Raw genomic sequence first — 26573 nt, 5'->3', positions numbered from 1 at the left:
CTCTTGTTCTCATACCAGCAAGAAACAGGAGACATCCAGAAAGATTCTTCAAGAAAGATGCTTTCAGTCCTTTCTTTCCACATTGGAAGGTGAGGTCCTCTTTTGGAAGAACTGAGAAACCCTGTTTGATTCACCCACATGATTGAAGTTTGTCAGTACCTAGAATCAAGGAAGCACCTTGCCTCTGTGACATTTCACAGAATCACAGCGTGGGTCAGGTTGGAAGGGATCACAGGAGGGATCATCTGCTCCAACCTTCCTGCTCAAACAGGATGATCCCAGAGCACATGGCACAGGATTATGTCCAGATGGTTCTGGAATATCTCCAGTGAGGGAGTCTCCATAACCTGTCTGGGATATCCATCCCAGTGCTCAGTCACCTGCACAGTGAAGAAATTCTTCCTCATACTCAGGTGGAACTTCCTGTGCATCAGTTTCTGCCCACTGCCCTGTGTCCTAGTGCATGGCACCACAGAGAAGAGCCTGGATCCACCCTCAACACCCTCCCTGCAGACACTTAGAGACATTGATGAGCCCCCTCTCAGACATCTCGTCTAAAGGCTAAACAGGCCCAGCTCTCTCCAGCCTGTTAATGAATCTTTGTAGCCCTCCACTGGACCCGCTCCTGGAACTCTGTGTCTCTCTTGGACTGAGGAGCCCAGAACTGGACACAGCAGTCCAGAGGAGCCTCTTCAAGGCTCCGTAGAGAAGAAGCATTGGAGGTGGAGAACAAGTAAGCACAGATGCACGAACTTGAGCCTGGGTTATCCAGACCAACAGGAGATGGCACACAGTAACAAGGATTTCAACAATGTCAAGAGAGACTGACCAAGGATCAGACTTGTGCAGCCACACTGTCCTTCCTGACCTGAGCCTGGCAGGGGTAGGGGCTGGGCCAGGGGCTCGGCCAGAGGATGGGGCACAGCTGAGGCCGCGCTCGGGATCCGCGGAGAGCAGGCGGTGAGGGAACACTCTTTTGGAAAATCCCCATCTGGAAGAGGCTGGCTGGGGCAAGCGGGAGGGGTTCGGCAGCACAGCCTGGGATCGCGGAGGGAAGCCGGTGCCGCCCAGTGACCCGCCCAGCGGAGCGGCTCCGAGGGGAGGCTGCCGGCGGCCGGGGGAGCCAGCGGAGCGTGCGGAACACAGGATGGCGATGGCCGCGGAAGTGACAGGAGTGGCTGCAGCCGCCTCAGAGTGCGGGATCTCGCAGCGCCCCCACCCCCATTTGCCGTCGCTGGGCTTCTGCGAAGGAAAGCAGGTCGGGGGGGCGGAGAGAGAATGGAGGAGGGGCACGGCGAGGAAGGGAGGGAGGGAAGGGGGAGAGAAAGCGAGAGAGCGAGAGGAGCCTGGAGAAAGGGATAAGGCAGATCCTGGGAAGCGAGAGAAAGAGAGACTCCTGCAGGAGGGGGACCTGAGCGGGGAGAGGACATTGCCGGTGAAGGGCCTGGAGGGGAGCGCAAAGATCGGGACTGCTCACAAGCATTCGACTTGTTGAAAGACGTCGAGCGAGGCCAGAGGCTGTGCCCGGGGCCGGGGGACAAAGCGGCGTTGGGCGCGGAGCGAGAGGGAGCTGGCGCTGGCCCGCCGGGATGGTGCAACTCGAGCGGTGAAAATGGTCTTTGTCCAACTTTTCTGATGCCGGGAGGCCGGGCGGCACGGCTCTAGCGGGAAGGGCTCCTGCGAACACTGCTCGAGTAATGCTGGGAAGTGGCGGGGGTGTTGCTGGAGTCCTGCACAAGGTACCGTGGCGGGCGGGCGAGGACGGGCATTGTGAGTCCGGCCGGAGCGCTCGGAGCGAGCGGGACGTGGTGGCGGGTACCCGCGGGTCTCTGCCGTCCGGGGGAGGGGGCACAGAACAAACGGGGACTACTTCGAAAGGGGTTAAAACTCCTCAGGCGATGTTCTTTTGCCTCCTTTCCCGGTGTGTGCTGTTCAAAGGCGGCGTTACCGGGACCCTCCCCCGAGTGCACGCCTGCTGTCAGGTGCCGGCCGTGGGCACGGAGAGGACAGATGTGGGGAATCGGGTCACGGCCTCTCCGCTAACGGAGGCTGCCATCAGCCCCAGTGCCCTTCCACACGGCCGTGCTGCCTTTGGTCTGCTCCACGAGCCGTGTTTCCCCTCTCTCCAGCCCTGGAGAACCGTAAGGAAATGCTGCCTTTGAAGTCTCTGAAGTGGGGCTTGATGGATGCTGGTGTGGGTTCGCGATCCTCGTGGAACGACTCAGGGGAGGCTGTGTGGCCTTGTCTGTTGGTAGGGTTGCTCAGCGCTCTTGTGGGGGACAGATGGCTGTATTAGTGCTTGTGGCAGAGAAAAGCCATGTTAGGCTATTTTTCAAGGAGATGATGCAAGTTACTACTACTCAAGCTAAATAAATCTGTGAATGTGGGAGGGGCTGTTGTGATGGGTAATTTTTATTTTGCCTTTTGTGGGATCCACTAAGATGATTTCACTTACTCTGGAGTTTCTCTTGCTATTACCACACTCATTCGGTTGGGAAGGAGTGTGAGTATCACCTGCCTTTCCTACAACTTCCAGAAATCGGAGAGTGAAGATGGGGAAGCAAATCTCCTCCCAAGGGGCATCCTTCACTAGCAGAGATACCAAGTCATGCAGATTCATGATGAAGGAGAGTGAGGGGGCAAATGGAAACAACAAAGTCAAAGGAGAATTAGCTGCCACCAGACACGTCTGTTAGAGAGACAAATCTGTAGCCTCAGCTGCAATGAAGGAGGAGGCTTCCTTTTTAATTGTTTTATAGGTTCTAATCCAAAACATGGAACTGGGTGTGGGTGCACCTCATGTTTAGTCACAGCTGATCCACCTGCCCTAAGCCATTAATACAATATTTATTGGCTACTTTTAGATATTTCTTCATTCCCAGTTTGAAATAATTCCAATGCTGGTGTTCCATTGGGAGAAGGAAAGGAAAAGATAATCTGCAATTTAATATCCTTCTCACCCCATCTCATTGCAGAAAAAAAATACTGTTTTTCTTTAGAAGTTCATTCCCTAAATTCAACACCTTGCACTACTTCAGTTTACTTTGCTAATGTATTGGCAAGCTTCAGGTAACTGCACATAATTGCATCCTTTCCTTTTCTGCCTTTTTACATGTATGCTCTCTGAGCCAAGTTACACAGGTGCAGTTTTTAATTCCTTGACTTGTGTGCCCCTTTACCCACTAAACATTTTTTCTTGTTTTCTGAGTTCTCTCCTATTTGACATTCTTGCACTGAGCTGCTCAGAATTGTTTGCATGGCCATGTGTTTTGATTTTTGGAAAAAGCATCACTTTGGGGCACTGGATATTGTATGAGGTAGGATTGTATCTCTTTCTAATTTAATCACTGAAACCCCACAGAAAGTCATGTTTTCTTGCATTGTTCTGAAGTTCTCAGCTCTTCCAAGCTGTTATCAGTGGCATGAGCACGTTAGGACTTTTTGGAGGGGGTTGGGGAGGAGATGTCTAATTCTTTTTTCTTTTGCCCAGGGCTGCTACTGTCTTTGCCTCCCGTATTTTTCTTGGAGGCTGACCAATGGCACAGTGTAAATCCTTTTTGGGGGGAAGGCAGCTGATGGCTCCAAGGAGACAGCTGCTTATTCTCCAGCGTGCTCCCATAGGCTGCCAGCAGATGTGTCTGACGAGGGAGCTGATCCCTTAGCCCATTGAGAATTGTCTTCCTTATGCCTGTAGGGATTCACTGTGTGGATCCCTCTTTGTGCCCAGGTGCAGATGGCTTCCCCTTCTCCCCTCTGATATTGCATGTGCCATATGCAGAGAATCATGTAAGAGATTAGTGTATTTCTCCCCCCTCTTATCTCTTGTGCCTCCAATTAAGACAGTTTTGGTTTTTGGCCAACTTTCCTTCCCTGGATTGTCAGAAGATTTATGCATACTTTTCCTCTGGTTCAGGAATGCTCCTGTCTTCAGATCTGCTTTCCCTAAAACCTTAGTTTCCTTGTATTTCATTATCCATCAGCAGTGCCTGTGCAGAGGGTTAACCTGAAGTCCCTACAGATTAGTGCAGAGTGCTTTTGGAGCACACCTAAGGTTGCGCAATATATTTTTATTTTTCATTTCTGTGGCCATATTGCATGTATTTACTGCACACATAAACAACAGAAGGTGGAAGAAGTACAAATTGGTGGTCAAGCTAGAGCTTTATAATGTCATTTAGCCAGCAAACAAGAGGGCAGTGTCTTCTAAAAAGGGTGCTGTCATTAAAAAGTATTTATTAAGAATATTCCAGATTGTCTGGTTTTAGTCATAAACATGTGATGATTTTTTTTCAAAAATCTCAATGACTTATTTCTGTGAAAAGTTGATTAAAGATTTAGGGGGAAACTGATGAGTCCCTGTAATACTGTCATTATTTAGTCTTGTTTGCTGTTGGTTTTTTTCTTAAAATTGATTTAGTATTATATTACAGTTATATCTTGCTGTTGATTTTGATTTTGTTAGCAAGTTTTGTATCATCTTAGAGAAATACAAGTAAGGTATTTCTTCCAGCTGCCGACTGCACACATTCAGCAGTTTTCCAGCTCATTATGACCTTATACTTTAGCTTCTACCTGATAAATCTTGGGTTGGATATCACTCTTCCCTCATGTTTGCTCTTTGGCAACCATGAAGTGTCATGGGCTTCAGGGATGTTCACAAATGTAACACCGGTGTATTTTTTAAATAATTCCGTAGATGTTGTACAACAGCAAACTATCACTTTTTCTCCAGTGCTGCTGTGTAAACAGACCCCCAAAAGGATAAAAGCTCCTTAATTGGTCATGTCAGCCACAGCAGTCAAACATGTGAGCAGCAATTCTGAGTAAGAAAAAGCCATTTCATTTTGGCACTCTTCTCACACTTGATTTATACAAGGAGTTTTAAACTTAACAAATAACTACACCAGTACTTCCTTCTCAGAGGCACTCTGTTGTGCTTTCAAGAAATACTCCTCTGCCACCAGAAATAGAATTTTATCGGAAGGGTACTGTTAATATATGTTGTGTTTTAAAAAATGCAATTAAAATGCATGTACTTTTTGGAGATCTTATCACCTTATTTTATACTGAAGGTGCTGTCTTGCCTCTTAAAAAGTCATCACGGAGCAAGCTGATGCTTCTGTCACAGAGGTCCTACTTGAAGATTGTTCTTGAGACCGCTTCTGACAAAAGCTCTTCTAGTCACTGGTTTCAGTTTTCCGTGCCTCCAGAGGCCCCTGTGCATTCTGCTGCTCAGGCCTGCTTGTCAAGAATATTTTTGTTCAAACGTTTCACATGCACACCCCCACGCCCGCGTGCACGCGCGTGTGCGCATGCCCGTGTGTGCACAGAGCTGCGGGCAAAGAGCAGGAAAAAAGGCTGTCCTGGCAGCAGAGAAGATGCTGGGTACTGTAAGAGCACAGCCTCTCCAGCCTGAAAACTGCAGTCTTACACGTGAAAGCTGAATCCTTAAGCTCTTGATTCACCTTAGGATGGAAATTCTCGCCAGCCCAGACCTGCACATTGAAACATACATGACTTCATTTTCAGACAGGCTTTTTTTTTTTCCCCCTGTCTCCTTAAGCTTGCCAAGTAAATGATTCCTCTGCTGATTCTGCAGTTTCCAAGTACAGTTTTTTGCTCTGTGCCATGTCTCTGGAAAATATCCAACGTGTCTAAATCATGTAATTAAACTCTAGAAGCTAAAGACTGAGAACTACTGGCTCTTTGTAAGATATTTCTGTTTTAGCATACTGATGTTTCTCCAAGTTACTGTAAAGCTTTCAAAGCTCCCTAAATGACCTGATCTCTCTCCCACTTACTGCAAAACACTCACATGATATGAATCTGTTTGGCCCAGCTGACCACTTCAGAGGCAGTGTGTAGGATACAGACGCCTGTGTGGAAGCCTTTAGCATCAGGCTTAACACAGGCTCTCTCAGATCCTGGGGATGTCTGCAAATGGAAGCATGGTTCCTTGGCAGAACTCTCTTATCTTCTTAACTATTCTCTAAGAAGAGAGTGGGATGTCACAAGAGGGACAACATTACAGATCCTTCTGGGCTGGTTTTGAATAATTTCAATTTGGAAATTCAAACTGGGCTGTTTATAAGACTGTTTGAATTTCCAAGTGTTAGGTTTCACTCACAGCTAGGATCAATTTCATTCCAGTACGCAGAATCTGGAATGCTTTCTGCACCAGGAAGATGTTTGAAATTACTCCTTCTTGGGTTTGAGCCGGGAAGAAGCTGCTGGAAGCACAGCTGGATTGGGATGCACGCCTGTAGTTGTCTCCCAGATGGTCCCTTCCCTTCCTAATGTCAGTAGGCTTTCAGATGGTGCCAGCAGCAAGGGGGATGCAAATATGTACTGACATTTTCACTTTTCAGTGAGTTTGCTAATCCCATTTGGTGCATGTGTTGTCCATAAAGGGGCTACCATATCAGCAGTTAGCACTGCCATCACTATGGTGTCAGGAATGGAATAGTGCTGTTGAGGAGTGTTTGTTTCATTGCTAGTGCAGAGAGGATCTTAGTGGTCTTCTCCTCTTCCAGTATCTAACCACGTCAGAAGTACATAAAGATGTTCTCATGTGATGTGAGAACAAATTCTGGTGACTTGAGTGTAAATCATCAGTCTGTTAAAATCTAGGGGATAGGTAGAGGCTTTGACAGAGGGAATTTTCTTACTTTGCACGTGCCTTGTTCTGCTGGGACATGTATGTGGAGTCAGATGCTGAAGAGTAATTAGTCTTCATTTTGAGCCTTGCTGTAGCTACCTTTTTGCTTGGGGCCCCAGGCTGAGCACCAGAAAGACATTTGGTGAAATAACGTAATGGGAATTATGCATGACTTGTGCTCCTTGTTTCAGTCAGAAGTTCTCTTAACTCAGACTGCAAGAATGGTGTTGACGGCTGTGTGTTTCTCATGGATGATTTTACCACTCTTGAGTTAGAAGTGGCTCTGGATGGTCTCAGAGAACTGCAGGTTCTTGGAAGAGCTAAGGACATCTTCGGGCAGAAGATGGAGGGCCATGAAGGGAGGGCCAGAAAAGGCCAGGAAGAGGGGTGAAGCACCTCTTCTGAAGACAAACTGAGAGAGCTGAGATTGTTCAGACTGGGGAAGATTCTGGAGTGACATTATTGTGGCCTTCCAGTACCTAAAGGGGATGTAAGAGAGCACCTAAATGTTCCAGTACCTAAATGTAAGAGAGCTGGAGAGGGACTTTTGGCAAGGACCTGTAAGCAATACAATATCTGAGAAAGACTTCAGACTTGAAGGGTTAGTGTAGAGGAGGAAATTCTTTACTGAGAGAGTAGTGAGGCTCTGGAACAGGTTGCCTGGCGAAGCTGTGGATGCCCCATTCCTGGAGGTGTTCAAGGCCAGGCTGGATGGGGCTTGGAGCGACCTGGTCTAGTGGAAGGTGTCCCTGCCCATGGCAGGGGGTCAGAATTAAATGGTCTTTAAGGTCGCCTCCAACCCAAACCATTCTGTGATTCTGTGAAATCAAAGTCATGGAAGCCTTATTGCTAATGACATACAAAAATATTACTAGGGAAGCCTAAAGAAATGCACCAACAAAAGTCCTGCAGTTGATATGGGACTGTAAGCCAGATGTTGACTCTAAATAAAGGTGCCCATCCCCCTTATTTCATTTCTATTATTATAGTTTTGCCATCAGCTGGGGAGGTACTACCTTCCTGACAGAAAACATATCTTGGATCTGCTCTGTTAAGACCAAGACTGGTTGATATCCAAGGAAAGGAAGTGGTGTATTGTACTCGCTCCATTTTAAATGTAATCCTTTGGTTTTGAGGTTGGATGTGGATGTAACAAGAGCAGTGAGCCCCAGCATCCACACTGAAATATAAATAAGCCTTTGAGACACTGAGGAGGCAGGATGAACTCTGAGAATTATGTGTTGTTGCTTTCATCTCTGGCACAAAAAAAATACAAACATGCATTAGAAAGAGATGCTATGAGCCTGAAATATCCTTCTACCGTAACCTGCTTGGCCTTCCCTTTTCCTCTTAAGACTATATCTGTTCTGCTGAAGTATTAGTGGCACATAATGTCCCCATTTCCTGAGGGTGGAAACATCAAACTGGAAATGCAGGATGGAGGAGGAGGGAAGGACCTGAGAACAAAATTGGCTGTTCTTCAGGCTCTGCCAGTGGCAAGTTCAAATTTTTGGTGGAGCTCTCTAACCCACTTTTGCTACACATGGGCTCTTTCTGATGCTTCACTGAACTCAGGTAATTGTTTCAAGCAGTCATTGCCATTCAGATCATCTCTTCTTTGGAGCATTCATCTGATTTCTTTTCTTCAAGCTACTGTTTCTGCTTCAATTCCCTCTCAGTTTTCTTGTAGATGAGAGCCAATTTTGGGCAACCTGATTCCCAAAATCAAAGTGAAAATCTGACTTTAGCCTTCAATCAACATGAATCATTAGTGTTGTTCTCTAAATAATCATCTAGATGGTGACAAAAGTTGAAAGAAACTTAGTGTGAAAGACCAAGTGAGATGTTTCTGAAGTCCAACAGAACTTCCATAATGTCTGTTCTTGTTGCTCAGTTCAGTCATTTTAACAGTGAGACCAAGGCACTAAGATGAAAGACAACTGAGTCTGAATGAATATTATGGATTTCAAGACTGGAACTGAAGACAGCAAAACTGGAGAAACCATATATTTTCTTGCCTTGGTTCTAGGTCTCATGGTTCTTTTCTCTGTGTTCTCAAGAGCTTGCTGCCAAGGCAGCTCCCTAATTGCCTGTCTGCACAGTGAGGTAACACCTCCTGCAAACAATGGCTGTGTAGTCGTAAGTGTTGGTGTGGTGCACTTCTCAGAGTATGACCAGTGCAGTGCAGGGTTGTTTTGTGATGTTTTAATACCTAACATGAATGTGAGACTCAAACTAGTGGTAGAACAGACAGAATTCCCATCTTGGCAAACAGTGGTCATAAAAAAATGACGGCTGTGTAGTAGAGCTCTTCTCTGGGCCATTTTCTCCCTCCCTCATAGCTTCCTAGTTTTGTGCATATATTTCCACATCAAACGCTCTAATTTACGTGCTGGAGCTAAAGCTTGTATATTGTACAGCCTGTTGGTGCAGTCAGCAAAATGTAAGGGAATCAGCTTGACTGAATATAATTTTTTATTCTCACTCCATTTGGGGAATATGTTATGTTACAGCCCTCTGTTGGGGCAACCTTATGAACTCAAAAACTGGTATTTGTAATTCTTTGGGGTTATAACTAGATGGAAGGTAGCTGGTAATCATTTGCATGGAGTGAAAGTAGGAAAGTAGGTTTGGACAGCAAGGTCAAAGCAGTGAAAAAGTCAGTAAAGTAATCATGCTTCAGTGCTTTTCTGCCTTGTTGTTTTACAAAGAAGCATTCTTGCTTCTCTTAACAGGAATAAAAACAGTGATGATAAATAATACTAGTAATTAACTAGTTTTAAAAGTAGCCTCTATCTGCAAATGCATGAAGCCGACAATTTGTGAACCAAGCTCTATGACAGCCCAAGGCTGTGAAACTGATTAAAATGGAAAAAAGTAGTTTTAATTAACCCTTCAATTATGAAGCACATTCTCTGAAAACCCAAGCTGCCTCATTGAAGCTAGACAGGAGGTTAATAAAAAGAGCTGCGCTTAAATTAAGATGCTTTAATATTATTAGTCCTTTCTGTAATCTGTTTTGAAATGACAGTTTCTCCCATGGAATGAAAGGCAATTTCAAAATGATGGGAATTCCCATAGAAGAGGAACATTATCTTTTAACCGGCTGTCAGAGCTGCCACTATATCCCAACAGGCAACATAACCTTGGATTCTGTGAATACAAATGACATGCATTTTCTGCTTATGCTAAATATTTCTTACTGTAAAACCCTCATGAAGTCAAAAGCAAAATTAGAGATGAGGACAGTAAGCATATTTTTGCAAAATTTGAAGTTCTTTACTGCAGCTGAAGAAAATATTAATCCTTACTAAAGGATTTTGCAAAGTGGTCCACAATGAACAGTTTAAGAAAAGTATTTTCAGCTTGTTCTTTTTTTCCCCTCCATTGTATCTTTTGAGTGTTTGTGCATGGCTCTCGCTTCATATATTTCTAGACATGCCATGTAAGGCTAAAGAGCATTAGTATAAAACATCTCTTTTCTTAGACTTACTAATATCTTAGTGTTGCAAGCCGCTCTCACTTTTGCTCCTGCTCAACCCTTCAGGCCCTTGATTTCTTTTCCAGTGTCCTGAAAATGCCTTTAAGGCTGTTGTGCAGCTCTGTGTTTGGGTTGTCTTTGTAGATTTGCAGTTGCATTTGCACACTTGGTCAGCAAATGTCAAGGTTATTTTTCTGATTTGTGGCATTGCTTGTCTGGCCATTGCCAACACCATGCTTGGCTTCTTTACCACTTTCCACCCATCAGCAAACAGAGCTTGGTATACAATAATTTTAATTTCACTTGAAAAAAAAAGCATGATCAGCGTTGCTGAGTAGATGAGAACATGATTTTAGGGACATTCTCTTTACTTCACTGTCGTGGTTTAACCCCAGCTGGCAGCTGAGCAGCACACAGCTGCTCGCTTAGCCCCTACCCTCCCACCCCTCCCATCCCAGTGGCATGGGAAGGAGAATTGGGAAAAGGTAAAAGACATGGGTTGAGATAACAACAATTCAAGCAGTCTAATAATTGTAGTAAAATAATAATAATAATGGTGATGATGTTGATGATGATGATGGAAAGGAAAGAGGGAGAGAGGCATAACCCCCAAAAACTACAAGTGACTCATGGTACAGTCACTCACCACCCACCGATGGATGCCCAGCACATCCCTGACCCATCATCAACAGATCCTGGCCACATCCCCTCTGTTTATGTAGTGAGCATGACATTCCAGAGTGTGGAATATCTCCTCAGCCTGTTGGGGTCAGCTGTTCCTGGCCATGCTCCCTCCCAGTTTCTTGTCCATCTCCTCACTGGCAGAGCATGGGAAATTGAAAAGTTCTTGATTTAGAGTAAGCTTTACTTAGCAACAACTAAAACATCTGTGTTATTAAGAGTATTCTCATTCCAAAACACAGCTCTGTGCCAGCTCCTAAGAAGAAATTTAACTCTATCCCAGCCAAAACCGGGACTGCAAAACATTCTTTGTTTAATAACCATTTATGAAAATGTGATATTTCCCTTCCCCTTTTAAATGCAGAAATAGGATGCATCTTTTTTCTTGTTTTCAGACGTCTTCTATTACAAAATTTCAGTGAATTTTGAGGTGTTTCTTTAAAATTAAGTTGTATCACAAAAGGAAATTTTCAAAGAACTTTTAGTACCACAGATTACTTTCACCTAGAAGTTAATAATGTGGTGATCTTCAGGGATACTTGAGTCTAGTATTCTAAACTTAAAATTCTGTACTTAGAATTTTGGAAATACAACATTTTACATAGTGCTTAACAAAGGTTTGCAGCTGTGCCCTAGAGTTTGTGAATTGCATATTTTTTTCTTTGCTGAAGCCTTATGACTTCCTTTTGTACAGATGAAGGTATAATTGTTGAAGATAAATTATACTTGAAGTTGATAACATCATGTGTATTTCTACATAGATAAAAGTGCAGGGATCTGTGCACAGTTGTACTGAGAGAGGTATCCTGAGGAATTAGAGTAAAATCAGTAACAGGACAGTGAAGCCATACCCAGTGGGTACAGTTGTCATCTTCTCTTTCCATCAAAGAAGATAAATGTGATGGATAGCTGTTAATTCATTTCCCCCTGTTTGCACAGTCTCCTTTATTTACAGTATGAAAATTCAAAGGGAGTAATTTCTGTATCACTTCAATTCCTGTTATATTTTAGAAGAGTTTCCTGTTATATTTAGAGAAGAGGCAAGTAATGGATAACATAAATAACAATTAATTTCTTCACATTTTTCATTCTATAATGCTGTTAATATTCTGGAGCTGGGATTTTGCTTCCCGGTGTTAATGTTAGAAACTTGACTATAGTTGCCAATGTTTCTTTGAAAACTACACAAATCACTATAAAAATTGTCAGTGAAGTCAAATCTTGTGAGGTGGGAAGAAATTGTTTTCAGGAACTTAATTGTGTTTAATATGTGTGTAATTCAAGTACATAATAGATGGAAGAAAGAATCCGTATCTTTAATCAGAATATTTTTTTAATTGCTGTAGTTTCAAGACATCAGTGTCCATCTTTGTTAGGCATAGCAAAACATGATGTGGAGGCATTGAGAAAGGCTCCAGAAACATTGGGCAGCTGTGAATGAATTTTACTTAGGAAGAAAGACTAGATTTACAAGCCAAGCTGTATAGCTGCTCTAGCCAAGTGTGTCATGGCAGAGAAGAGAGATTTAAGGGAAAGCACTGTAGTTATCTAAAGAGATGCTAACCTGGCCTCCTGTGTGGGTTGGGAGATCACAGAGAGGCTCAGAATCTCCCCGGATACCTTCAGGCCGCACCTGGGGAGTCATCGGGAGGGAGCTGTTCTGCTGTCCATGGCTCCCTTTTTAATTAGTGCAGGTCTTAGTTAGCCTGATGAACATGATTCAGCTCCGTCCACTGACTGTAGAGGTCACTTGAGTCATTATGCTTTCAAGTTGGGCACCCTATTAGAGCCTCAAGGGTTTAATAAAAATTCATGAAAATAAGCATCTCTTTCTTCCCTTTAAGAGCTATGGAAGTTCTTAATTTGGATACCACTAGGAAATGTATAATCAGAGCATGGAAGATCAGCTTCACAACGCCTGGTGTTTCCATGGTAAACAAGGAAATAAATGCCTTTCTTTGGAGAACATTCAGAATCAGCTTTTGGAGTCTCATTGTATACTTAAGGGATCCCAAGAGGAACAGACACAACTCTATCTAGATAATCTTTAGGAAGCAAATGATCAAGCCAGCTATGAAGTATGCTCTTGAGGAAGTATTCCTTTAAACTTAGTTATACATTTCATCTAGAGCGTTTCTCTCAAAATTAAATGAAGCAACTGAACAGACTGTAAAAAATCCACAAGGGTTTTTTCCATAAATCCTACTCTTGTCTCAGATATTTTCAGAGTAGTTTGGCGTCATTAAAAATAATCTCAATTAGTAACAGAGGATAAAAGGATATACAGCAGCTATTGAAATGATCTATTTATTTAGTCAATCATTTTTCTGTGGTACTTTATGTGTCCCAGTAATAGAATTTTTGAAGAAAACACATTAACTTCATGATATTAAAACCCTGAGCGATAAATTATGGGTTGCTCCCCCCCCCCCCCCGCCTTTCACTTCCTGTTTGGGGCGTAGAAAGATTTCTATGAATAGCAGTTATTGTAATTATTGTCTAAGAAAGAAGGTAGGCAATATTATGTCATGCTCAGACTGCTGGACAGGCACTGAGTGACAGCTTTTCATAACAGCATTGTGGATGTTATCCCAGTGAGCGCTGCTGCAAGGGCATCCCAGTGGCAAAGGAGCAATTATAGTAGGACAGAACCGGGGGCAACAAAGGACGGGGGGAGGCCTTTTGCTTGATGTGTAACACTATCATGATTCCCTATTTATCATGAATGAGAGGTATTAATTCCACTTTTTGTACTCTGCCTAAATGTGATGAATCAGTGTGCCGCACAAATTAATTGGAATAGTAGTTTATTGACTCTCCCAGATGTTGTGCTCATTTATCTTTTTAATGGTTCTTGCTGAGAGATAATATTAAGCTGATATGAGTCACAGTGCAAAATGTGCAGGAGGAGGAAAGACTGTGTTTGCAAAGGTACAGCCTTTTCTCTACACTGGAGAGTTCTTGAGGTGTATTTATTTTGCATCTAGGTCCTTTGTGTGAGGAATAAGTATGATAAATACAGGGAAAATTTGTGGAATCAAGTGTAGCAGAGGGAAATTAGACCCATATAATGATTTCTACTATGAAATAGGCCTAGAGGAGTCAGTTAACAATGAATGAGGAAGAAGCATTGTTCCAGTGGGAGGAAACAAGATGATTTGGAAAAGTTCTTGGAACAGATAAGAAGAATTGAAAACATAAAAAATTTGGCACTGTTACGACTTCAGCTTCTATTAGTAGAACAATATCAAATACGTAAAAATACTGTGTTGCACGAGGATAGACATCTTTCCAAATCTGTTAGAAGTTCAAAACGGGGCTTGGATGAATTCCTAAGGAGATACTAAAGTGAATCAATTGGGGGATATTCTCTGGTAATCTTTGTCTTACATTTGTGGATACCGGAGGAAGAGGAGGAAAGTGGGTCACATAGAGGTCAGGCTTGCAAGCCATCTGCACACAGCACCTCTTCCTGGCACTGGAGACACGGAGAAAACTTGGCTTAGGTGGACATTCATCTGCTTTTGCACATTCTTATGTGTTGAAGTGTAGAACTCAAAGAAACAGCTATATTCAGGCCCTCATCTTTTCTCCAGAAGGCTTGTGCAGTACCTGAACAATCCTAGATTTTTTTCTTAATCCGAAATGCATGCTTGAATTCCTCCTGTGGAAGCCAGACAGATGCATGGTTCTGATGAGTGGTTAATGCTATTTGATGTCAGGTTCTGCGGGTGGTGTCTGTCAGAGGGAAATAGGGTCACTGTACTTTACTTTCTGATATGTGACTACATATTGTCTGTGTAGTAAGTTAGAATGTGCTTCAGTGAAGGTCTGTCCAATGTTTTATGGTTGGAGTGAAGAGGTTGAGAAAAGGAGGGGTTTTGTTCAAAGCTTAGGTCCAGAAGAACCTGTGGCCAGCACAGAATTTGCACAGTTTATCTAGCTGTCACTGTTTTTTATCAGTCTCAGAATGCTGTGCAAACCCCAGAAGAATAAAAAAGCAGTCCATTCTAAGGAGATCCCTCTTAGGTTTGTCAGGTGCATGACCACCTCCATCAAGACTCCAGACATATATCATTGGGGTGCTCTCAAATAAGTGACTGCACAAACCTTGGAGCAAACCTGCTTCCTTTCTAAAAAAACCCACATGCACTGATGGAAGGGAATTCTCGATTAATGCTGACCTGTTTGGCAGCACTGGTGCCCTATGGCCCTTCAGGTGTCATCACTGACAATGCTTGAACTTTGAGGGAATCCTTTATTTACATAAAGAAGCTGCTGCAAAGCTACTGGCTGCATGAAATGCTTTGCCACAGCTTGGGTGCAGCATGGACAGACAGAGAGTTCTCTGTGACAGAACTCTCACAAGCATAGAACTGTACCACTGTCAGCTGTTTTAGCACATGTGGGAGCACTATCACTACTGAGCATCATTTGCCTGGAGATAGTTCTGAAGTGTTCCCACATCAAGATTTGAGTTCAGAAAAAGTGAGAAATTACAGCACCGGCCCTATCTGGTGAGAATAAAGAGGACTTAAACAGTGCCAGTCAGGCCAGGCATGCTGTTTCACATTCAAGGCTTTCCAGCTGAAATGGCTTGTGTTTTCAGTCTTGGGTAGAAGAAGCTTTGAGGTGCTTGGCAAGAGCTGACTCTCTTCTGTTGAGATAGAAAGCAAAAGCGATCAAAGGAGATTGTGACTACATATAAGGAAGAAAAAAATCCCCAGTAAAAAAAAGAAATTAGATTTCCCATTTCAATGCTGCTACGGAAGCCCCAAAAAGTTGAGGAATCTCCATCCTTGGTGATGTTCAAAACTCACCTTGACAAGCTTCCCGAGGAACTCTACTCCCTTGCTGGTTGTTCAGCTAAGAAACCAGGATTCTTGGAAATAGTGGTGGTGATTGTATTTATCTCTTTAACTGGGAACTCAAACATAAATTTTGGTAATCGAGGTACCACAGTGATGGTGCCAAAGTAAACAGTCATGATAGCTTTGGTGAGTAATGTCAGGAGACAACAAAGAAACTTCCGTCTCCCATCTCTTGGAGCTTAGATTTACCGTAAAAATAATATGAGTGGTCTTTTCTGACTGCTTGGGATCTTCACAGTTTCATAGGGTTGAATCATTGAAAGACATTTTAATCCTCAGGAACTGTCACTTCTCAGTTTAAAATTTTCAGGACTTCCAAGGAGATAGAAATCATTCTACTAGCTAAGGAAATATATGCCTAAAAATAGGTTATTGTAAGAGGTTTGACAGCTCGTACATGAGTGGCAAGTTCATGTACTTGGAGGAGAGAGAGGAAGAGAAAGGGTATTTAAGGAAGTTCTTCAAAGGATCCTGTCCACAGAGGGTGTATTGCTTTGCAGTTGGATTTGGAGGAGTGTGGGGAATAGTGGATTCCATAGCAAAGAGAAGTAATCTTGCTGAAAGCAGTTTTGGAGCAGGTAACTAGTTGAGGCGGCCATGGAAAGGTGCTTGTGTGGACAAGAGGAGAGGGTGGTTGGAAAGTTGGGATGGTTTGAGGTTTCTGTTTACGTAGTTTGGTGTAGGGTAGAAGTAGTAGGAGAACTAAAGAATGAAAGATGAGCGTCTTTGGGTGTAGTCAGATTCTGTACACATCAAGTGCTTGGGGGAAGGGCAGGGCAGTGGTTAGCAATTTAGGGGCTTGGTACTCTTTAATTCACAGAGGCTAGTGCCTCCCTCCTACTCTCCCTTAAATGCTCCCATAATGTTCTCTCTATCCTTCATTGTGGAGTAAGCATTTTTCATTGAAGTGTGGAAGAGGCAAAAAAAAATTTAAAAACCCAAAACCTAAAAAAAAAAAAAAAAAAAAAAAAAAAAAAAAAAAAAAAAAAAAAGTTACCTTTTCTATCTGCTAAATCACAACCAGCTTTTTGATTTAGCCACAGTTTATTTTGAGAAAAATAATTGCCAGCCTAATCCAGACAAAGGCTGCATGATTCCTCTTGAAGAGCAGTGTAACTTTGGTGGGATACAGAGGAAACCAGGATAAGACAAACATGTTGTAAGAGAGATGTGCAGGTGAGGAGGGCAGCAGAAGAACAATTGATTTCCTTGGAGCCAGAAATTGTTTTGTGTCTGGTTTTGTGTGCAAGGGATATTTTAGTTATATCTGTTTTGTGGTAATTTCAATGCTTTGGTGTGAGATCCAGCAGCCAAAGTGTATTTGGGTTCTGTTTTCTGCTCTGTGACTCCGACATTATGTGACATGAGAATATCTGAATTGCGAGCTGTTTTCAAGCCTTCTGCAGATAAATGAGGTCCCTTGACTGAAATGAAAGTATTCTTCAGTTTGTTTCACCTCTGTTCCTGCATTTGCTTGCCTTCATTATGAATCCTTATAAGTCCCCATCTCTTAGGATTTCACTGGTTCAATAAAAAACTTACAGATATTATAATATTATAGCTTTCCAGTGCAAATGGTGAGTATTTATGTCTCCATGTAGAGGTGTCTTGCAGGCTTGATTTTGGTGTGCCCAGTCTTAGTTTTGGTGGCTCAGGCAGCGTCTTTACTCCTTTTCCAGGAGATTGCTGTTGTGTGCTTGGGTAGTTGTTTCTGTAAAGAAGGACTTTCTGACTTTTCACCCTGAAATTTTCTCCTCTTTGCAGTTGCATCCAGTGGTGTTTTTATTCTGTGATGTGTTGTGTTGTATACATGCTTCGTAAAGTAATAAGCAGTGCCTGTATCCATCCTCACATTTAATCTTAATTTTTTCTCAGTAATAGTTAATGATTTTATTTTTCTCTTTCCTCAGAAGGCATGGACCAAATCTTTTGCCTCTTGCTGAGATTCCTTTAGTTTCCCTACATTTTAGTGATGCCCAGAGTGCCTTTGGTTCATCTGTCTTGGGTGCTCTAGGTTCTCACTGGGAGCAGCAGAAGAGAGAGCTGTTCCATCCTGCCCAAATTTCTCTCCCTCTCCAGTAAAGCAAATCTAATTGCGCTCTGCTTTTTCTCATATTCCCCAGGCTGCTTTTTCCTCTGCTATGCCCAACTTGCTCAAATCCCCCACTGCAAGGTTTTCAGATAATTGCACTGAGGCTGCCCCTTTTAATTACAACTCTTCCCCCTTCTTCCCCTCTTTCAGCCAAGTTATTGAGCCATTTCTGTATATTGCCTGAGACATTTTTCTTTCTCCTTAGCTACGCTTCACTGTCTCACTGAAGACATTGGAGCATTTTCAGTGCTCTGCTCAAAGAGCACCTGAAGAAAAAAAACATACTGGCTTTTTGCATGCAACCTACATATTACTGTGATATTTCTCTGTTGGGCTGAGAATTGGACAGATGGAGCTAGAATTACCTTGCTTAGCAAAATTGTTATGCTGTATTGATCTAATGCAGTGCTGGATTAGGCTACATGCTGCTCCCTTACTGTAAGATAAGCTTTTATGTCAGGTTCTTAATGGTGGTGGTAGAGTTTTATTTTGATTTTTTCCCACTTAAGATAATAAACTTGGACTTGTGTGCTTTTTCTGACTGTAATGCAGGCTCCCTGTTTGACCTGAAATATCACAGTGTTTGCTTCCTCATGTACAACATATCAATGGGAAAAATACTGTCCAACTTAGTAGTGTTGTGCAGTCATATGCTTAAAGGGACAAATGCCTGCATGTGAAATGCAGCACAAGTGTGTCAGCTGTGCAGATTTGTGTTGGCAAAAACTCTCCTGTCATGGCTACTGCCCTGCAGAGTCCTTAAAAGGCAAAGTGTAAACTACAAGAGACAGAATTCGAAAAGCATACAGGGGAAATGGAATAGACGCCTTCCAAGAAACATTGCCAAAGATGCAGAAAGGATCAGGACTTCAGTAATAGTACAGCCTATACTGTGGTAGAGATTAATGTTGATTTGGGAAACACACCGTCCCTGATGCCATGAAAGTGTCAAAATCTGTGTGTTCTGGCAGTGCAAAAAACACCTGTGACTGACTGAAGTCTTGAGGGATGAGTATATGGAAAATACTGGGTCTGTGCTACTCCTTTTTAACCCATATCTTGGAAGTAGTAAATGATGGAATGGGTGTATAAAAACTGTCAGTTTTGTGTTAGAGTGACCTGATTTCTGTTTCTACCTTCTGTTTTCTCCTAAACAGCATTTCTCTGCAAAGACCTCTGTGCTTTAATTTGGAAAGGTATTAAAACACTCCAAGAAATCTCAGACTATTTCAAGAGAGTGGTGTGTGCTTGTTGAAGATGGTGGTATTTACAGAGAATCTTCATGGATTCTAATGCTGGCATCAGTGCAAGAAGAGTGTCGGGAATGGGTTGGCTCTGGATGGTCTTCTTCTTTCATCTAGTCACCTCATTAGAAGGTAAGAACAGATGTTTCACATCATCTTTAAAGTGTTTTCTGTAGAGGTTAAAAAAAAAAAGTGTGCTCTCCAGTATGCTTATATCCTAGTTCAGATGAGCATTGAGCACATGTCTTTCTGTTTGATGGTTGATCACTATCTCTTGGGATTTAAAAAGTTATTAGTATTGTTTCTGGTGGGAGAGGCAAACCCTCTTATGAAGGATCATTAGTGAGCATTACTACTAACTATCTCAGAAGTGACTGCCTCAAAGAATAGATTTTTTTTAATCCAGGAATAAGCTCCTTGTTTATGCTTTGTGTGTATTTGATTCTTGTGTTTCTCTTCTTGCACCATGTTTGCTTTGTGAAACAATCTCTGGACGTTTATACCGTTCAAGAAGACAGCACCCACTGGGCTGAAATCAAGAGTTTTTGTCTCACCTCTGAAAAACTTGCCTCAAATAATAGATAGGAGAGGATGTTTTGCATTAACAAGAAGAGGCAGTTCACATTCAGCTAGCAGAGAGGAGGGAGAAAGCACTGGAGGCAGAGTAGGGAAAAGGTAGGCAGGGGAAAAGAGGTGCCAAGAAAATGGTAGAAGAAAGAATAGATGGTAGAAGGGAGGGCGATGAGAGCAGGAGATAAGATGGGAGCTGTGGAAGAGAGTTAGAGAAGGGCAGAGGTACTGTAAACAGTCCCCTTGTTTGTTCCAAGAATATCCTTGCAGCTACATGTGCTCAGTGAACTGTACTGCTTTGTGATGAATGTTCATCTCTTGCATTTCTGAAAGCCACTGAAAGAGGAGCGGAGGGAGAGATGGAATCAAAGGGAAGCAAGGAAAGACCTAGAGGAAAGGAAAGGAGAATTGTGTGAGATCTAACAAAAAGAGGAACGCTTGTTAAAGCATCCCTTCTCTTAATAGGAGAGGAATACAGTGTGTGTGGGAAGTTCAGAGGCTAAATAATTTATGTAAGATTATAATACAAATTCTTAAATCTCCGAAATTCTGTGAATTGCTGATTTTAAAATTGTATTAAAAATTACTGTGTAATTCCTTGTGTAACTGGTATAGAAATGAGATAGAAATTCTCTCTGCAAATATGAAGTAACTGAGTGATGCCTGTACAAACGAGCATTTTTTGAATTCAGTGCTCAGTCCTGAAAGTTTGTAAAGATAAAAAGAGTTTCAAAAGCACTGTGTGATACAGCTTCACAGATCGCATAGTTGACCTGCCTGGATTAAAATAGGACAGTAAAATTCTGTCTGTGGAGAGGAAACAGTAAAGGTGTCCATGAGCTGAACTTCAGCTCTCAATTCAGGGTCAAGGGAGTCAGCATCTTCATTGTGACTGTACTGCATGGTCCTAAGTTTGCACTTTAAAGCTGATTTGCATCTCAGAGGTAAGTATTTTTGTTGTGGTCAAAAGTCAAATAAAAATTATATGGTAGGGGAGGAAAGTCTGATGATAACTACGTGGAAAACTTTGCTTTAGTGCAGAGTTGTCCATAAGAAAGAAAAAAGGCCCATGGCTTGTTTGTTGACTCATTATATACAGCAGAAACTTGAAATTCAGGTTTCAGATTTAAGTTGAAAAATATAGGGAATATCCAGTGTGGTCTTCAGTTTTTGTAGAGCTTCTTAGAAGTTTTAGATGGTGTTTAAAACACATTTCACCTCCAACTAAAGAGAGTTGACTGAGTGGGAAAATGAATCAATCAATTCTTCCTAGTGTTTCTCGAGCATTTGAGTTAAAGTCTGAATGTAAATCACATTCTGTCTCAAACTAAATGTTGTTCAAACTTTGAAATTTTCTACACCTTAATGTTAATCATTAAGGAAAGAGGGAGAAGCTATAGAGAGGGGAAGTAGTCAAAAGATTCAGACTATCTTCATATGCATTATGAAGAGAGCAAATACTTAGGCAGAACGCCTCTCAGATAGAAAGAAGACAGCATGCTTTTACAGGACCTAATGGGACTTTAAACACCCTCATGACTCAAAAGTGAAGAAGTTCTTGTAAGCAATTGAAATGATTTTGTTGGTATTGGTTTTAATGCATAAAAAGGAGGCATTAGGCTGAATTTATTTAATATAGCTCTAGTATTTGGACACACTGATTTCACCAGGAATGAGCATGTCTGTGCTAAGTTTTCTAGACATGATTTTTACACCAAAAAAAATCCTGAATGGAAACTTGAGGGAAGACTGGTTTGAAAACAGAAAACATTTATATATGGGGGACGGGGGGGAGTTAGCTTTATAAAAGGAAACACAATTGCACAGAAGTTTTCATTAAGATCACATTTCTCAGTGTTTATAGCTCTGCAAGAGTTTTTTGAGGATTTGATTTTGAGAGCATTACTTTTGAACTACATATTGGGTGAAATAATGGATTTTTCCTTTTTCTCAAAGCTACGTAAAGAAATACAGTAATTTTATTTCTTTAAAAATCTACACATGTATGTAATTACAGTTTATCACTGAAAATCTAAGTTAACATTTTAGGTTAACCTTTCTTATTTTAAAAGTTTGTCAAGCATAGAATTTAAGAATGCATGATGGGCTGCAGTCAAGACAGGTGAGAGCAAGTGATAACTTGTTAATGAAATAGCTCTTGCTAGGGCACTGAGATCAATTTTATGTGGAATATTGGTTTTGCTTTGATGGAGTTCTAAATGTCTACAGCTGTAAACACAAGCAGAGTTCATTTTGTAGAACTCATTAAATATGTTCCAGAGGAATGATGTGTTCTGTCTGTAAGTGATTGCATTTATTTTACAACAAGCTCGCAAGCCTGCAGAATCCCTGGACAGTCTTTCTAAGTGTCTTCCAGAAATTCAAGACATAGAGACAATAATTCTTCTGCTTTGGTAAAACCTCTTTGCATTAAGAGTATCTCTTTGGCAAAAGGGAATACGGAAGAAAAAAGGTAGTGAGGTCAGACATTTCATTTTTCCCCTGTTTTTTCTACTAGCTGGTTGTTGTCTTGGGCTGTTGAAAATAATATATTGATTGCTCAAATTGGCTTGCCTTTGAAGTGGAGGAGAATATGCCTTCCTCAGAGGGAATCTTCAGAGCAGAGTGAAAAATACCACTCTCTTTTGGTTTATTATATGCAGTTTAGTATATACAGAAAAAGGTTTAAATTAATGTCATTTTACTTCAGGGGGGGAAAAAAAGTGAAATTAACTTTTTAGTTTGATTGCTTGTGATTCACATGAGTTAAAAATCCTAGCAAGCATTTTCTTCACAGTTCTTTCCTGGTGCTCTCCTGCATGCCAAAAACTTTGCCTACATGCTTGGAAAGCCCAGGGTAGAGGAATATCCTGTTGTAGGCATGCAGAACGTGAATAAGACCTGGCTGGATGTGCAGCCTGTTTGTAAAGGGGGAGCAGACAGGGGTTTATCCTTCTGGTCAGTCTCAGCAGCTCCGTTTGATTCATTTCCTTCCATAATAGATTCCTGTGTAGTTCCTGTGCTAGGGACATCCCTGTTCCCAGGTTTGCACCATGCCCTGTGTTAAACCTGTTCCCAATCTGCTGCTTGGAGGCCAGTAGGACAGGAGAGACTATTCATGCTGCAACCAACACTGTTTATATTCAAAGCTAATTAAAGCTGCAAAGAACAGGAATTGCATTCTTGTAATGCAGGGTCTCTGGGAATTTCAGTGTATGCCTTGGTATAACTTTGGAAAAAATAAGCTCACTTCTTAATGTCTGGGAAGAAAAGCAAGCAGGAGAATGTAGATAAGCATTAAAAGTCACACTGTGCTGCATTGAAAGTAGCTGGTTTGATGGCAGTGGCAGTTAGACCCAAGTTCTAGACTTAATAGTGAGTGTTTGGAGAATAAACTTCTTAAGCTGTGGAAGAGTAGATATTATATTGTATCTCTAGGAAAGTTGTAGATAGTAATTTAACTGGATTTCATATGCAAAGTTGGACCTTTTTTAATTTTAATTTCTTGATGTCTGCATTTTCTGACATCAGTAGTAGTGCAACATGCTAATCGCAGCAGTTTCCTTAGAGCTTTAACAAAAGAAAGGGGCTGGGGAAGAGAAAAATACACAATCATTCATAAAGCTTAAAAACTGTGTTACCTTGCAAAAAGCTGTGTACTTCCATATCCTACAGCATTTGGCTGTCATTTCTCTCTTTCACAGATGGTACATAACTCCTGGTTGGAGTGTGAGAATTCCTCCTTGCAGATGACAACTTTGATATTCTGATAATGTCAGCATTTTGCTCTGACAGAGCAAGCAGTTAAATTACATTATACTTCATGGAACTTACTAAACACATATCCCATTGATTCCAAATAGCTTTTCTAAAATTAATTGCATTTGAGAAGTAACATTACAGAAGTAACACAGGATCATTCATTGAAGGATTGACATTATAGCTTTATACGAGAAAAAATTTGAACTCATTTCTCTCATATAGGTTGGCTTTTTATATATATTCTCTTATATTAGGAGGCATATTCTATAATTCTGTAGCTTGTTTTTTTGTATTAAGTCATTGCAAATCTTTAAGACATTTTCTTTTAAAAAACAACATCAACGTTTGTGTTGGATAGTTATGAACAACTAGGATTTTTTAGGCTATTTTTGGTTGGTTTTTTACTTGTTTCATCAACTCATTTTGTAGAAAGGAGTACTTACTATGGTTGCATATGCCATTAGCTACTGATATATTATTTACTTCACCACAATTGCTGTTTAGTTTTGGAAGACATTCTGTTGTATTTAGGGCTTCCCAAAGGTTTCACCCTGTTTTGTCTCCAAATGATTGACCCAATGAATAAATATATTTGTTTATATGAGTGATAAAAACTTCTTGATAAAAGGGTTCTCTCCCCATGCTTAAAGGAGCACATAGGAACAGTGAAAGGCAGGGGACCCTCAATAACCTAACAGAGAAATAAGTGCCCTGACCCAGCTTCTCCCAGAGCTATCACAGGAGTGTGATCAGTAAATGGGGTGGGAATGAGCCCATTAAGTTAAATCAGTGGAAGTGCTTTCTGGAGCACCTTTCAGACTGAAGCAGATTATTGCCAGCAAGGGGCAGGGTATTTATTATGGGATGTAGGGAAGATAATCTGCAAAATTTATTGTGGGTTGTTTAGGGGAGTAACTGTAGGTGTGGAAAGGGAGGATTAAGTGTGAGAAAGTAGAGAGATAAGGGGCCAGTCACATACACCAACTGCAGGTCAGTATGGCTGTCAGGCATCTGATCACTACAGTCTGTCCTATCTTCTTACTAAATTCCATTTTTCACCAGTTACCTGGGTGAAGGGGCTTTGTTTTTGTGTGTCTGTGTGTGTCTGTGTGTCTGTGTGTGTCTGTGTGTGTGTCTGTGTGTGTGTCTGTGTGTGTGTGTGTGTACATTTATATACCAGCAACTGGAGCTGAACCACAGCTCAGAGTGGCCCATGAGTCAGCGCTACCAGCAGCTGAAGATCATGGAATGGATGAAAAGCAAGTGCTAGGAACTCAAGGTGGACCACGGGTCACAGGATCTGTGATGCAAGCAGCCAGCAACTGGAGTGAGTGAGCTTGAATTAGTGAGTTTGTGATCTCTATAGCAAGCCAGACTAGCTTGCTGGTGGAGTTAGTGGGTTGGGAAGGCAGGGAAAGAGCAGAGTCTGGAGGAAGAGTGAGACACCAGTTTAAATGTGTGTGTCTCTATGAGTGAGACGAGCAGAGGGTTTTATCTATTGAGGGAAGAACTATGAGGAGGTCCATGTCGGGTATTCTGGTCACCATGAATTCCAGGGGTTCTTTGAGAGTACTGTCTATGTGTTGTGTATCTCAGTGTACCCAGAGACAATATGATCCCAGGGCAGCTCCTGGGTAGGCAGAGTGTCAAAGACCACTTCATGGAGAGATCCACAGAATAGCAGCTCTGTGGAGAGCAAGGAGAGCAAGCACCCAGGGCTAGCTGCTGGGTAGGCTGCACCCTTAAAGCCATTTAGCAGGGGATCCATAGCATGCCTCTGTGTGTGTGTGAAGGGGTGTACAGACAGTGAGTGAGCTTGTTTGGCTGCTCACACCAGGAGTGAGCTTCAGCTGAGCTTCAGGTAGCAGCAGATGGAGAGACCACAGATCCAGAGGTCAGGAGGCTAAATCTTTAAGGACAGTTATTGCAGAGATCCACATTGTATACAAATGCATATATATTTCCCACTAGCAGACCTGAATCCTGACCAACCAGAAAGGGGAGCAGGATGAGGCCATTGGTGGTGCTGTTTCTGTTTGCATGACTGGTGTGTGTTTCTGCCTGTGTTGATCTTTGTGGCTGGCCATTCATAGATGTGCAGTGCCTGCATGTGTTTGTGTGTGTGCCTGTTGGGAATACCCACCTAACCCTGCTATTGGTTGTGCCTGGGGCCACGGAGCTGCAGCAGCCTGGCTTGTGTGAGGTTACTGGATTTGACAGCTCCTAACACTATTTTTGCATAAGCCCAGGGAATGCTTTCTCTTCCCAGCCTTCTTAGAGAGCATTCACACACTTCCTACTTTTTCAAGGAATGATCATGGAAGGCAGAATAAGCTCAGAAAGGTTTCAGTTCTTTTCAAATCTGTTAAGCAAGCAAGTTTTGCTGCTTGAGGCATTCACTCCATAGCAAAGCAAACTCTCTGACTGTTACCTTTTACCATAGTGCCCTTTGCCTTCTATCAGTGTACATTTGGATATACTCAGAATTCAATTGGACAAGGTTTGGAGCAGCCTACTGTAATTTAGCCTGGCCTTGAGCGGGGGGAGGTGGTGGTTAAGATGACCTCTGTACCTCCCTTCTAGCTTGTTTCATTCTGTGATTCTACAGTTTTAGTAGCAGATTCTCATCACACAGGTAAAGGGATTCTTTTACTCTCTTCTCAGGATCGACTCACTTGTCCGTGGCTGTAGTTTGCAAGGCTTTGGTTGTATAATTCCCTCTTGCACCGCTGCACTGTTAAGACACCAGGGACAAATATTCTTCAATCCAGAAAGCTGTTAGGCCATCTCTGCCTCCATGAAGGTTGTCTAAGGGTCAGTCATCCTTGGGTGAATTACCATCCTCTTGCATCAAGGGATCATTTTGTCTGTAACACAAGTGCTTAATAGTCTTGCTTGAAAGTACAGGCAGACCAAAATGTAAAAATTATTAACGTGCCTATTCTGAACAGCCTGATCTGTAATAGCTTCCAGCCTCTGTCCAGTTTTTCTGGATGTTGACATTATAGCATAATGTAGCCCAAGAGATTGGTTTGTGATGTAAATACAGAATAGTACGAGCTGAAGTATTTGGGATTTTTATTTCACCTTTCTGGCTGGCAAGAGCTGAGAATACTCAAATGAGAGTTTAGATTTTGCAGAGTGTAATGAACCCATTTGACTCTTCTATAAAAAGTGATGGTTTTTTGGTTGTTTTTTTTTTTAGTTTAGAGAA

At 42.1% G+C, this 26573-nt stretch overlaps 1 protein-coding gene across 4 annotated transcripts in view; it reads left to right on the top strand.

Annotated features, from left to right (window-relative positions):
- Nucleotides 1-1165: 1165 nt before the first annotated feature.
- The window catches only part of LOC131572523 (ephrin type-B receptor 5), a 65489-nt gene continuing 40081 nt past the window's right edge, over nucleotides 1166-26573 (top strand). For 3 of the 4 annotated variants that reach the window (XM_058825746.1, XM_058825745.1, XM_058825743.1), the window contains exons 1-2: nucleotides 1589-1739; nucleotides 18941-19159. In XM_058825746.1, the coding sequence (XP_058681729.1) occupies nucleotides 19066-19159 (94 nt within the window). In that variant the 5' untranslated portion in view covers nucleotides 1589-1739; nucleotides 18941-19065. Of the gene's footprint in view, nucleotides 1259-1588; nucleotides 1740-18940; nucleotides 19160-26573 lie in introns of those variants that run through there. The other variant, XM_058825744.1, reaches the window with a different exon arrangement.

Source organism: Ammospiza caudacuta, chromosome 2, assembly GCF_027887145.1.
Source record: "Ammospiza caudacuta isolate bAmmCau1 chromosome 2, bAmmCau1.pri, whole genome shotgun sequence".
Lineage (NCBI taxonomy): Eukaryota > Metazoa > Chordata > Aves > Passeriformes > Passerellidae > Ammospiza > Ammospiza caudacuta.
This window is presented reverse-complemented; position numbering and strand designations above follow the sequence as displayed.